General features: G+C 41.2%; 1 protein-coding gene across 4 annotated transcripts in view; it reads right to left on the reverse strand.

The window, feature by feature from the left end:
• Window positions 1-12,765, reverse strand: part of frrs1b (ferric-chelate reductase 1b) — a 59,722-nt gene extending 46,957 nt beyond the window's left edge. For 3 of the 4 annotated variants that reach the window (XM_043698890.1, XM_043698892.1, XM_043698889.1), the window contains exon 1: window positions 12,566-12,711. In XM_043698890.1, the coding sequence (XP_043554825.1) occupies window positions 12,566-12,582 (17 nt within the window). In that variant the 5' untranslated portion in view covers window positions 12,583-12,711. The other variant, XM_043698891.1, reaches the window with a different exon arrangement.
• Window positions 12,766-15,137: the final 2,372 nt, after the last annotated feature.

Below are 15,137 nucleotides of genomic sequence, written 5' to 3' on the forward strand. Positions count from 1 at the left end.
CCAGGTGGTCACGGAGGGAACGGTCTTTGCGGAAGGTGGAGAGGGGTGGGGAGGGAAATATATCCCTGGTGGTGGGGTCTGTTTGGAGGTGGCGGAAATGTCGGCGGATGATTTGGTTTATGGGAAGGTTGGTAGGGTGGAAGGTGAGCACCAGGGGCGTTCTGTCCTTGTTACGGTTGGAGGGGTGGGGTCTGAGGGCGGAGGTGTGGGATGTGGACAAGATGCGTTGGAGGGCATCTTTAACCACGTGGGAAGGGAAATTGCGGTCTCTAAAGAAGGAGGCCATTTGGTGTGTTCTGTGGTGGAACTGGTCCTCCGTCCTGCTTTTAATGTACAGGACATATCTGGGCAATTTTTCACATTGTTGGGCAGATGCCAGTGTTGTAATTGTACTGGAAGATCTTGGCTCGGGGAGCTGCAAGTTCTCAAGCACAATTCTTCAGTATTAATGGTGGAGTGTTGTCAGATCCCAAAGCCTTTGTAGTGTCTAGTGCCTCCAATCATTTCTTGAAATCACATGGAGCAAATCCAATTAGAACATAGAACATAGAAAAGTACAGCACAGAACAGGCCCTTTGGCCCACGATGCTGAGATTTAATCCTAATGTAAAAACATAGTAACAACCTACGCACCCCTCAACTCACTGCTATCCATGTGCAGTCGCTGAAATGTCCTCATTGACTCTGCTTCCACCACCACAGCTGGTAACACATTCCATGCATTCTCAAATCCCTGTGTAAAAAGCCTACCTCTGATGTCTCCTTTATACCTTCCTCCTAATATCTTCAAACTATGATTTCTCGTACCAGTCAATCATGCCTGGGGAAAAGTCTCTGGCTATTGACTCTATCTATTCCTCTCATTATTTTGTACACCTCTATCAGGTCTCCTCTCTTCCTCCTTCTCTTCAGAGAGAAAAGTCCAAGCCTATTCAACCTTTCTTCATAAGGCAAGCACTCGAGTCCAGGCAGCATCCTGGTAAACCATCTTTGCACCCTCTCCAAAGCCTCTGTATCTTTCCTATAGTAGTGCGACCAGAACTGGACACAATATTCCAAGTGTGGTCTCGCCAGGGACTTTTAGAGCTGCAGCAAAACCTCACGGCTCTTAAACTCTATCCTCCTGTTGATGAAAGCCAAAACACCATTTGCTTTCTTAACAACCCTATCCACTTGGGTGGCACTTTGAGGGATCTATGTACTTGCATGCCTAGATCCCTCTGTTCCTCCACACTGCCAAGAATCCTGTCTTTAATCCTATATTCAGCATTTGAGTTCGACCTTCCAAAATGCACCACTTCGCATTTATCCAGGTTGAACTCCATCTGCCATTTCTCAGCCCAGCTCTGCATTCTGTCTATGTTCGCTGCAGCCTGCAATAGCCCTCTTTACTATCGATGACACCACCAACCTTTGTGTCATCTGCAAATTTACTAACCCACCCCTCAACATCCTCATCCAAGTCATTTATAAAAACTACAAAGAGCAAAGGCCCAAGTAAAGAGCCCTGCAGGACCCCATTCGACACTGTCCTCCAGGCAGAATACTTTCCATCTTAAACCACTCTCTGCCTTCTGTCAACCAGCCAATTCTGAATCCAGATAGCCAAATCTCCCTGTATCTCATACTTCCTGACTTAATGAATGAGTCTACCATGGGGAATCCTATCAAATGCCTTGCTAAAATCCATATACACCGCATCCACTCCTCGACTGTCATCGACCTGTCTTGACACCTCCTCAAAGAACTCAATAAGATTTGTGAGGCATGACCTGCCCCTCACAAAGCCATGCTGACTGCCTTTAATCACACTATGCTTTGCCAAATAGTCATAAATCCTATCCCTCAGAATTATTTCCAAAACTTTGCTGACCACAGATGTGAGACTGACTGGTCTGTAATTGCCAGGGATTTCCCTATTACCCTTCTTGAAAAGAGGAACAACATTCGCCTCCTTCCAATCCTTTGGTACGACTCCCATGGAGAGTGAGGAGGCAAATATCCTCGCCAGCAGCTTAGCAACCTCCTTTCTCGCTTCTCAGAGCAGCCTAGGATAAATCTGCTCTGGCCTGGGGACTTATCAATCTTAATGTTTTCCAAACATCAACTTCATCAATCTTGATCTGGTCAAGACTGTATCCTAGCTCCTCTAAGTTTTTATTTACAACAAGTTCCCTTTCCTTGGTGAAAACCAAAGCAAAAAACTCATTTTGGGCTTCCCCTATCTGCTCAGACTCCACGCACAAGTTCTCTATGCTATCCCTGATCGGCCCTATCTTCTCCCTGATCATTCTCTTATTCCTCACGTATGAGTAAAACACCTTTGGGTTCTCCCTAATCCTTCTTGCCAAGCCTTTTTCGTGCCCCCTCCTGGCTCTCCTCAGTCCATTTCTGAGCTCCTTTCTAGCTAGCCTGTAATCCTCTAAAGCTGTGCTGGATCCTTGCTTCCTCCACCTTGCATAAGCTGCCTTCTTCCTTTTGACGAGAAGTTCCTCTGTTCTCCATCATCCAAGGTTCCTTAATCTTACCCTTTTTTACCTGCCTCAGAGGAACAAATTTGTGCATCACTCGCAACAACTGCTCCTTAAATAGTCTCCACATGTCTGCTGTGCCCTTACTGTGGAACAATTGCTCCCAGTCAATACTTCCCAACTCCTGTCTGATAGCGTCATAATTTCCTTTCCCCCAATTAAATATCTTCCCTCGGTAATTATTCCTTTCACTTTCCAAGACTATGCTAAATGTGAGGCAGTTGTGATCACTGTCACCAAAGTGCTCTCCCACCTCGAGATCTGACACCTGTCCTGGCTCGTTGCCGAGCAACAAATCCAAAATGGCCTCTTCCCTCGTCGGTCTGTCAACATACTGAGTAAGGAAACCCTCCTGAACACAAATGATAGAATTGGTTCCATCTAAATGATCTACACTTAGGAGGTTCTAGTTGATATTGGGTAAGTTGAAATCACCCATAACAACAACCCTGCTACTTTTGCATTTTTCCAGAATCTGCTCGCCTATGAGATCTTCAATCTCTCTACTGCTATTAAGTGGTCTGTAGAAAACTCCCAATACGGTGGCTGTTCCCTTGCTGTTCCTAACTTCCGCCCATACTGACTCAGCAGACAAACCTTCCTCAACAGCCTTCATTTCTGTAGCTGTGATGCACTCTCTGATTAGCAATGCCACACCCCCTCCTCTTTTCCACCCTCCCTGTTATTTTTAAACATTCTAAACCCTGGAACATCAGGCAACCATTCCTGCCCCTGTGAAACCCATGTCTCTGTTATGGCCACAACATCGTAGTCCCAAGTACTGATCCATGCTCTAAGTTCGTCACTCTTATTTTGGACACTCCTTGCATTAAAACATACACACGTTAACTGATCCCTTTGTTTCATCGCGTGAGAAACCTTCCTTTTAGATTCAATATATCCTGTCACTATCCTGTCTGCAACTGATCCCCTCTCAGACATGTGGCTCTGATTCCCACCTCCTTCTCCCCCCCCGCCAAATTATTTTAACCTCCCGAATCACACGAGCAAATCTCGAACGCAGGACATTTGTACCCCTCCAGTTCAGGTGCAACCCATCCTTCATGTACATGTCTTACCTTCCCCAGAAGGTATCCCAATGGTCTAGGTATCTGAAGCCCTCCCTCCTGCACCAGCCTCACAGCCACGTGTTAAGCTGCACTTGCTGACTGTTCCTCATCTCACTATCTCGTGGCACCGGTAGCAAACCTGAAATCACTACTCTATTCGTCCTGCTCTTCAGCTTCCAACCTAACTCTCTGTACTCATTTTTCAGATCCTCACTCCCTTTCCTGGCTATATCATTGCTGCCAATATGTACCACGATTTCTGGCAGCTCTCCCTCCCCCTTCAGAATCTTGTAAACCCGATCGGCAACATCCCGGACCCTGGCATCATACCTTCCGGAAGTCCTGTTCCTGACCACAAATTGGCTGAAGACTGGCATTTGCGATGCTGGGAAACACTGGAGGAGGCCAAGATAGATCATCTACTTGGCACTTCTGGCTGAAATTTGCTGCAAAAGCCATGAGGTTACAGATTGCGCTGGAGTACAATTATGCTGCTGTTGACGGTGCACATCGCCTCATAAATGCTCAGTCTTGAGACGCTAGATCTGATCAAAGTCTGTCCAATTTAGCATGATGAAGGTGGGACTTCATCTCCACAAGGACTGTGTGGTGGTCACTCTTACCAATACTGTTTTGGACGCTTGCATTTTGGAGCAGCAAATTGCTAAGGATGAGGTCAAGTATGTATGATATCACTTATTGTCATATTTTGTTTGATAAAACTTCTGTAAAGTACTTTGGGATATTCTATTAAGGACAGCACGGTGGCTCAGTGGTTAGCACTGCTGCCTCACAATGCCAAGGACCTGGTTTGATTCTGGCCTCGGGCAATCGTCTGTGGGGAGTTTGCACATTCGTCTTCTGTCTGTGTGGGTTTCCTCCCACAGTCCAAAAAAAATGTGCAGGTCAGGTGAATTGGTCATGCTAAATTGCCCATAGTGTTATGTGCATTAGTCAGGGGTAAATATGGGGAATGGGTCTGGGTAGATTACTCTTCAGAGAGTCAGTGTGGATTTGTTGGGCCAAAGGGCCTGTTTCCATTCTGTAGAGAATCTAATCTAATCAATTATGTTGATGAAGAAACATAGTGCTGCGGGGCAGGGGCAGACAAATTTATCCTTGAGCCTGCTCCACCATTCTATAAGATAATGACTGATTTGATTGTGGTCAGAGCTCCACTTTTCTGTCAGTATCTCGTAACCCTTGATTCCCTTATCTATCAAAAATCTATCTAACTCCACCTTGGACAATTTAAAGACTCAGCCTCCATTTCTTTATGTAGAAAGAGAAGTCCATGCTGTAAAACACTTTGAAGAAAAAAATGCTCCTCATCTCTGTCTTAAGGACATTTTTGACATTTTTATGTAGTATTAATTACTATTAATTAATTGGATATGTTGTCTGTCCATTCAGAATCCCTAGTATAATTTCCAAAAGAAGTCATAGTCTGCTCAGTGTTTGCTTGTAAATAACATAATGCTCTTATCTTTCTCATTAAGAACTCTTAAAAATAATTTATCCAGTTAATTCAGTAGCACATATAAATTGGGGACTGACAGTAGCTGATAGTTATAAACTAAGTATTATTAATTATTGTGCTGTTCCAAAGAAGAGATATGATGGACTTTAAACAACAACTCGTGTTCTTCCCCCACAGCTGCTGATAGAGTAACTGTGTTTTTGCACTTTTTCTATTTTTAATTCAGATTTTCAACTGCTGCAATATTTTATTTTAATTTTAATCAAAGATAGCAGTCTTCAGGTTCATTGGAAGCAGTCATACCTCTAAATCAACAGGTTACAGATTTAATTCACATTTCAGATCCTTGAGCAGATAAGCAAAGCCGATATTTCAATGCAGTACTGAAAAGGTCAGCACACCGCTGTCATAGTAGCATATTTTAATGAAATATTAAGTTAAAGTCATATAAGTTGAGTGCTTCTAAAAGATGCCATAGTAATTAATGAATAATTGCAGGGTTGTCATCTTAGTTATCATTTATTCATCAACCATTTAATATAGATTATGAACTATTCTTTCTTTGCAGCAGTAACTGCACTTCAAAAGTACTTCATTGACTGTGAAGTACTTTGGATTTTCATGCTAGTTATTTATTTACATTACACTTGTACTGCTACTTACACATTGCTATAATTTAAATTTCAAAGTGGACAGGTGGAAGATCCCTCATCTTACCAGATGCCTTTCCTCTTGTCCTATCCCCACTTCTGTGTTCAGTTTTGGTCGCCTCATTATAGGAAGGACGTGGAAGCTTTAGAGGGGGCACAGAGGAGATTTACCAGGAGGTTACCTGGACTGGAGGGCATGTCTTATGAGGAAAGGTTGAGGGAGCTAGGGCATTTCTCATTGGAGCGAAGAAGGATAAGAGGTGACTTGATAGAGGAGTACAAGATGTTGAGAGGCATAGATAGAGTGGATAGCCAGAGACTTTTTCCTGGGGCAGAAATGGCTATGATGAGGGGGCATAATTTTAAAGTAATTGGAGGAAGGTTTAGGGGAGATGTCAGAGGTAGGTTCTTTACACAGGGAGTGGTGGGTGTGTGGAATGCACTGCCAGCAGTAGTAGTAGAATCAGATACATTTAGGCGACTCTTGGAGAGGCACATGGAAAATAATACATTGAAGGGTATGTAGGTTAGTCTGATCTTAGAGCAGGATAAAAGGCCGGCACCAACATCAAGGTCCAAGGGCCTGTACTGTCCTAATTCAATACTTGCATGAAATCTGTTACATAACTAACTTCTTTCAATGCTGATGAAAGGCCATTGACATGAGCTGTGAATTATTTTCTCTTTCCACAGATGATGCCTGGCCCACAGAACATTTCCAGCATTTTCTGCCTTTTGGCCTCATTTTTGTTGTGACATGACGAACGTGTACCTAATGGTATAAATCTACCGTCAATCATCACTACCACAAAAGGATGCAATACATTAGATCCAGGACTTGTATTCTAACTACAAGCAGTAAGAGTCATGATCAGATGAACCATGCTCAGCCTCCCAGTTGACTCTATCTGTACGTAGTCCTACTTTTAACTAATTAACCCATTTTATTGTTTCATCAACTATTGTGTATGATTGGTTTATTTACGTCAAAGACAAGATTGTAATGATCCTTAGCTAAATTAACATGGTAGCTTAAATTTCTCATCCATGCCATTGCTTCAATGAACCAGTGACATATGGACAAAAAAATTGTTTACGGATCAGATCCACTAAAAGCACAATGCAGCAATAAAGGGTATGGCTCCCTGTTTGGGCTGGGATATTATAAAGAAAATTAAATGTAAGAAATACTTTGAAAATTCCCATGATTTTCCTTGTTTGAGTGCCAGATGCAAAAGACAACTCAGGTAATGATTTTAAAATTCTAAGTCCTAACTTAGCAGTAGGGGTCCTGAATGACTTAAGACAATAAGATAATAAGGTACACTGTTAAAACGTGGGAGCAGTATTCGGCTATACAATCCATTAAGTCTGTTCTGCCAATCAGTGAGATCATGGCTGACCTAGAATGCTCAACTCCACTTTCCTGCATTTTCTCTATAACTCTTCACGCACCCAGAGCACCACAAGCAATAGAAATCAAGTTGAGGGAACGTCAAGTTTATGGAATCCATGATTTGATAAGATTGGACAACCTTGTCAGACCCACATTTCTTGTTCAGTGGAAGAAGTACTGAGTGAATTAGCCTGACTAAATAATGGCTCGTGAAGTACTTGACTGGTCATTTCAACTTGATTTCTATTACTTATGGTGCTCTGGAAGCAGTCAAACACGAAAAAAAACATTGAGAGCAATGCTGACTGGCTGGGTATACCAGTTTTCCATGTGTGAAGTACTCTGCAGCAGATGCCACAACTCTGTAACAGTTTCTCTGAAGAACTAAATTCCTGAAAAGTGTCCAGTCTAGTTCAGATTAGCCTCAAACGGGTAGAAACCTCAAAAGATAGAAGAGCAGGTGAAACTTTGCAGCAAACATATGAATATTATTCTCCACCAACAGGGTGCTGCATTCAAGCCAAAAAGATGTTCTGCCGACCACACATATAAATAATCTGATATATGAGTTTCACTGCTACTGTGATAATCCAGCAGTTCTACAAGCACTTTAAGAGCAAAAGAGCAAGTAGAGAAAGGGGCCCCTTAAATATGAACAACATTGTCCATGTATTTAACCTCAGGTGATGGGAGAGATATTAAATGAATATTTCACATCGGTCTTTACTGTGGAAAAGAAATGGAGGCCAGAGAACTCAGGGGGAATAAATTCTGATGTTTCAAAAACAACTCACATTACAAAAGAGGAAGTGCTGGAGATCTTCAAAAACATAGAGGTAGATAAATCTCAGGGACTTGATGAAGAGTACTCCGAGACTTTTTGGGAAGTTAGGAAAGGAATTGCGGAACAGAAATATTTGTATCATCATAAACACAGTTGAAGTGTCGGACAACCAAAGAGTGTCTAATGTTGTGCCTCTATCTAAGAAAAGCTGTAAGGAGAAGCCTGGGAACTATAAGCCTGTGAGACCGATATCGGAGGTGGGTAAATTGTTGGAAGTTTTTCAGAAAGATAGGGGTTAAATGCATTTGGAGAGGCAAACACTGATTATGGATAGTCAGCATGGTTTTTGTGTGAGGAAACCAATTGAGCTTTTTGAGGAGGTAACCATAAAGAATCCTGGGGCCAGAACAATAGATGTTGTTTACATAGACTTTAGTAAAGCCTTTGAAAAGATTCTGCATGGTAGTCTAATTCATGAAGTTAGGTCACATGGGATTCAGGGTGAGCTTGCCAATTGGGTACAAAATTTGCTTGATGGTAAGAGCCGAGGGTGGTGGTGGGTTATTTTTCATACTGGAGGCCTGTGATTACCAGTGTTCCAAAGGGATCTATACTGCATCCAGTATAGATTGTTTGTCAATTATATAAATGATTTCGGTGAAAATACAGGAGGCATGGTTAGTAAGTTTGCAGGTGACACCAAATTTGGTGGTATAGTATACAGAACAAGGTTATCCAAGATTACAAAGAGATCTTGATCAATTGGGTCAAGGGCTAAGGATTGGCAGATGGAGTTCAATTTGGATAAATATGAGTATTGCATTTTGGTAAAACAAACACGGGCAGGACTTACATAACTAATTGTAGGATCCTGTTGTGTTCTAGAAAAGAAAGATCCAGGGATTGAGGTACATGATTCTCGGAAATGACTGCCAGACTACTCAGATTCCTTGGCATCATGGTAGCTCACAAAAACACCAACACACTAAAACAGCAGCTAATGAACTTGAAAGACCCTATACAGACAACAAGCAAAACAAAGGAAATTTACAAAATATTGAGCAAGAACTGTAACAAACATTGCATTAGACAAACAGGCAGAAAACTTGCCACCAGTATACATGAACATCAGTAGTCACAAAACAAAATGACCCTCCCTCACTAGTATCCTTACATACAGATAAGGAAGGACATCACATCGACTGGGACAACACATTCATCCTAGGACAAGCCAAACAGAGACACTCACGAGAATTCATAGAAGCATGGCATCCAACCGGAACTCTATCAACAAACATATTGACTTGGACCCCATTTATCACCCGATGAGAAAAAGAGCAGGAAATGACATCACCATGGAAAATGACATCACCAACCCAAAGAAACCCAAACATAAAAATAGAAAGCAGGAAACATCAGCAGTGCTTCATCCGGAGGCTCACTGAAGATGTTACCTAATATGGTGACAAAATGGCTGAAAATGAACCTTGCAACTCAGCAAGCAAATCTATATCCAGAGGCATAAAAAATCATGAGGGGCAGAGATATGGTGAATAGCAAAGGTATTTTCCTTAGGATGGGTGAGTTCAAAACTAGGAGACATGTTTTTAAGGTGAGAGGAGAAAGTTTTAGAATGGACATGAAGAGTGACTTTTTTGCACAGAGAGTGGCTCATGTGTGGACTAAACTGCCAGAAGAAGTGGTGGATGCAAGTAAAATTCATTTAAAATACATTTGGATAAATGGATGAATAGGAAAGGTTTGGGTGGATATGGATAGATACAGGCAGTTGGGGCTAGTTTAGTTGGGAACATGGTTGATATGGACTAGTTGAACCAAAGAGTCTGTTTCCATGCTGCATGATTCTATGACTTTACACATGCTATATAAAATGTTGTTCCTTTCAGAATTTGATTTTCTTGTGATTTGGTCCTGATGAAAAAATATATGAAATGAGGAAATTTTGACCATATGTCTCTTTTTAGCTGAGCTTAAGACTGGTTTCATGTAATAGAATGCAGTCAACATGAATGGACAGAAATTATAATAGAATACCCCAGCAACAATGTGGAAGAAGATCATTGGATTGGAAACCTTGAATCTATTTTCTCTCCACAGCTGCTTCCAGACCTACTAAATTTCTCCAACAAGGTTCCAGAGGACTGGAGAATTGCTTATGTTGTCCCCTTCTTTAAGAAGGGTAGCAGGGGTAATCCAGGTAATTACAGGCCTGTGAGCCTGATGTCAATGGTAGGGAAGCTGCTGGAGAAGATACTGAGGGATAGGAAATGTACCCATTTGGAAGAAAATGGGCTGATTAGTGATAAGCAGCATGGTTTTGTGCAGGGAAGGTCATGTCTTACAAACCTAATTGAATTCTTTGAAGAAGTGACAAAGTTGATTGATGAGGGAAGGTTTCGTAATAAGGTTTCGTAAGGCATTTGATAAGGTTCCCCATGGTAGGCTGACAAAGAAGGTGAAGTCGCATGGGGTTCAGGGTGTTTGAGCTAGAAGGATAGAGAACTGGTTGGGCTACAGGAGACAGAGAATAGTAGTGGAAGGGAATTTCTCAAAATGGAGACCTGTGACCAGTGGTGTTCCATGGGGATCCATGCTGGGACCACTGTTGTTTGTGATATACATATATGATTTGGAGGAAGATATAGGTTGCCCCAATAGCAAGTTTACAGATGACATTACGATTGGTGAAGTGAAGGGAACCGTCAGAGAATTCAGCAGAATATAGATAGATTGGAGAGTTGGGCAGATGGAGTCAATCCTGACAAATGTGAGGTGATGCATTTTGGAAGATCCAATTCAAGAGTGAACTATACAGTAAATGGAAAGGTCCTGGGGAAATTTGATGTACAGTGAGATCTGGGTGTTCCGGTCCAATGTTTCCTGAAGGTGGCAAAGCAGGTCAGTAGAGTAGTCAAGAAGACACACGACATGCTTCCTTCATCAAACGGGGTATTGGGTACAAGAGTTGGCAGGTCATGTTACAGTTGTATAAGATTGTGGTTCAGCCACATTTGCAATACTGCGTAAAGTTCTGGTCGCCACATTACCAAAAGGATTTGGATGATTTGGAGTGGATGCAGAAGAGGTTCACCAGGATGTTGCCTGGTAGGGAGGGTGCTATCTATGAGAAGAGGTTGAGTAGATCAGGATTATTTTCATTGGAAAGATGAAGGTTGAGGGGGACCAGATTGAGGCTTACAAAATCATGAGATGTGTAGACAGGGTGAATAGCAAGAAACTTCTTCGCAAAGTGGAGGACTCAATTACTAGGGGTCATGAGTTCAAAGTGAGAGGGGAAAAGTTTAGGGGAGATATACGTGGAAAGTTCTTCACGCAGAGGGTGGTGGGTGCCTGGAATGTGTTGACAGCGGAGGTGGTAGGGGTTGAAATGATAGCATCATTTAAGATGTATCTAGACAGATACATGAATGGGCAGGGAGCATAGGGATACAGATCCTTATAAATACGCAACAGTTTTAGATAGGGGATCTGGATTGGTGCAGACTTGGAGGCCTGAAGGGTCTGTTCCTGTACTATAATTTTCTTTGCTCTTTGTTCTCTTTGTTTCAGATCTTCAGCACCTGCAGTTCTTTGTTTTATTTCAGCAATGAGGTAGTATTGGTTTCTTCTGTGTATATGACATTACTATCACCATAGAGATAGTCTTATCTATCATGGATGGGGCATTGAATTGGATTAATGAGGTATGCCCTACTGTTCTCAAAAATATCACATCTGCAGTCAACATAATGACACCTTTCCAGTAAGGAACAGGAATACATTGTTTGGGCATCTCTCAAGGAGGGCTTAAAATTATTTGACAATTCATCAAAAGGATTATGACATTACATTCTTGAAGGAATTGCAATTACAATTTTGATACAATATCACAGACTACGTTTATCTGGTTTGAATGGCTTTATTTCTCTATTTAATTAGCAGAAATTATGTACACTTTTCGCCATTTATATCTCATTTTATGCTACAGAATTTTAAAAATATCGAGAATAAGGCTGGCAGTGACATAGGTTGGCAGTCATCGCAAATAGTGTTACAAACTGCAAATTGAAGATTAAATAATTACTCCTGAATCCTGAGATTACAATTTTTGAATCAATCACGAACATTGATTAAACATTGCACATTCAAAACATACTCAAATTAAGATTCTTTAATAAAGTCGTCTGTCCGGTTTTGGGCTGTTTGCAAAATAGCTTTCGTGTCAGTGCGGAAGCCACCTCAGAGTACTGCTAAGTATTCTCACGCAGCATTTCTCAGAAAACAAACTAGAAATAAGCAGCGAATTGTTTGATGGAGTTCTATGTTTACAATTATATGATTACAACTATTTATAAACTTTTACAGGAGTATTTTCACGGTCACTCTTACTCTTCCTTTGTGAGACTAAATGAGGACTATGGTTTACTAATACAGGAGCCTGCTGCATGTTTCATCAATCATTCAGTGCCTGCCAACGAGTAACTTTTATGAAAAATAAGAAATCTATATTCTGTTTTACATCGTTCTAAGCATTATTGCACGCCAAATTCTGACAGAACAATTGCCTTTTCTTGAAAATGATCACATGATTACTTTAATTTGTTTTATTTTTGCATGTGAAAATGTTCATTACCTCAAAATTATCTCCATTAGCTCTGCCGACGTGGTCTATTTTCACCCACTTCACAACCGAATGGATCAAGGATCACACAGAGGAGTCGATCAGACTTGTTAACTGTAATGTGTGTACATATTGCTGCTTAAAACATAAAGAGTTTGTTCTACTCACGTTTCCCTGTGGACTTGGAACTGCCGTACCGTCACCTTGGAGAAACCTCGCATCAGGTTTCAATATTGAGGCGAGGCTCTGGCACCAGAACAGATCCATTCGACCTCGGCAAGTATAATTTATCTTCCTGAGTCAGCCTCGCAAAACAAGAAACTACAGAGGAGAAAGACCACTGGGTCCCCACATATTCACCCAGACTTCTATTTTCCCATTATTGTATCAAAACGTGTATCAAAAAGAGCTTCTAAGTAACAGTCCTAAAGTTACTAATTGCCAGTTATCCAATCCCCTTTGGAAAGAAAATCTTGGCAGATGGAATATGGTGTGGGAAAATGTGAAGTTATGCACTTGACAAGAGAAATAGAGTTGAATATTATTTGAATGGTGAAAGACAAAGGATTTGGAAGTCTGGTGCATAAATCACAAAAAACTTGCACCCAAGTTTAAAAGGAAATAGGGAGGGTAAATGGGATGCTGTTTTATGAGGAAATGTTATGTCTGTACTCAATTGCTTTTAAGAAGGATGAGAGGTGCCCTTATTGAAACATCAAAGATTCTTATGGGATTTGATAGGTTATATGAAGAAAGGCTGTTTCCCCTTTTGCGAGTCTAGAACCAAAGGGCACAATCTCAGAGTGAGGGTTTAATCAGTTATGACAGAGATAAGGAGGAATATTTTCTGAGGCTAGTTAATCTGTAGAATTATTTGTCACAGAGTGCTGTAGAAGCAGTTTGTTAAGTATATTCAAGGCAGAGATAGACAGATTTTAAATCAGTAAGTAAATCAAGGGCAAAGGCAGGAAAGTAGAAATGAGAGTTATCAGAGCAGCCATAATCTCATTGAATGGCAGGGCTGACTCAATGGGTTGAATGGCCAACATCTGCTTCCACACCTTAAGGTCTTATTTAAAGAGTAAATCAAAGCCATGAGAACACACTTCTGACATAAAAGGCTTTGTAGAATGTGTCCAGGATATTTTGTTGGAACAGTATGTTCTAGGACTAGACAGCAGACCACACTAGATCTAATATTGTACAATGAGATAGAGTCATTGAGATGTACAGCATGAAAACAGACCCTTCGGTCCAACCCGTCCATGCCGACCAGATATCCTAACCCAATTGAGTCCCACCTGCCAGCACCCGGCCCATATCCCTCCAAACCCTTCCTATTTATATACCCATCCAAATGCCTCTTAAATGATGCAATTGCACCAGCCTCCACCAGATAGGATTCATTAATAATCCCACACTGAATGTGCAAAATATGTAACAACAGTAATATGATTGAATTTTATATTTAGATTGAGGGAGGAACTTGGGCCTAAGCATTTGAATGGATATTTCAGAATAGGTCATTTTCAACAAGAAAGAAAAGTTCCAAGGGAACCTACCATTTATGATTAACTAAAAAAAAGTTAAAGATGTTATAATTGTTTTAATAAAGCATATAATTGTGTAGAAATGAGTGGCTAGTCAGAAAATTGGATAGTATATAAAAGCCAGTGAAAAAAGTGGGAAAGGGTACAATATGAGAGACAGCTAGCCAGAAAGATAAAAAGAAAGTTTCTTTCGATAGTTCAAAAAAGGATAATGAATTGATCCTATAGGAAATGAATCTGGGAAATTAATAATGGAAAGGATTTAATATCCCAGAAATAATTGCAAATCAAGGAATGGTTAAATTACAAGAAAATTACAATCACCTGGGAAGTGGTACCAAAAGGTTATTGGAACTGCGGGCGTCTCAGGACGAAGGTCCTTCGGGATTTCATCCAAGGAGCTGAAACTGAGTTAGTTAGTTTATTACTTTGATTTTCCACAATTCCCTTAATTCAGGGAAGATTGTTACATTGGAAAATAGTGAATGGAATTCCTTCATTCAAAATAAGAGACAAAAGGTAACATTTGTCATAGGGAGGATGTTAGCAGCTACTGATGCTATAGTAGGTCATTTAGAGAAGTTTCATCAAATCACACAGAGTCAACATGGTTTTTTGAAAGGAAAATCATGTTTAACCAACTCATTGGAGTTCTTTACAAAGTAACATGTACCGAGGATGAGGCTGGTGAATATACTATACTTAGATTTCCAGAAGGCATGTGGTGGCTCAGTGGTTAGCACTACTGCCTCGCAGCACCAGGGACCCAGGTTTGTTTCCAGCCTTGGGTGATTGTCTATATCGAGCTTGCACATTTTTCCTGCGTCTGTGGGGGTTTCCTTCACATGGTCTGGTTTCCTCCCACAATCTAAAGATTAGGTGAATTGGCTATGCTAAATTGCCCAAAATGGTCAGAGATGTGTAGGTTAGGTGCATTAGTCAGGGGTAAATATAGGGTAGGGGAGTGGGTTTGGGTGGGATACTCTTCAGAGGGCCGGTTTGAACTTATTGGACCAAATGGCCTGTTTCCACAC

This window comes from Chiloscyllium plagiosum, chromosome 11 (assembly GCF_004010195.1).
Source record: "Chiloscyllium plagiosum isolate BGI_BamShark_2017 chromosome 11, ASM401019v2, whole genome shotgun sequence".
Taxonomy (NCBI): Eukaryota; Metazoa; Chordata; class Chondrichthyes; order Orectolobiformes; family Hemiscylliidae; genus Chiloscyllium; species Chiloscyllium plagiosum.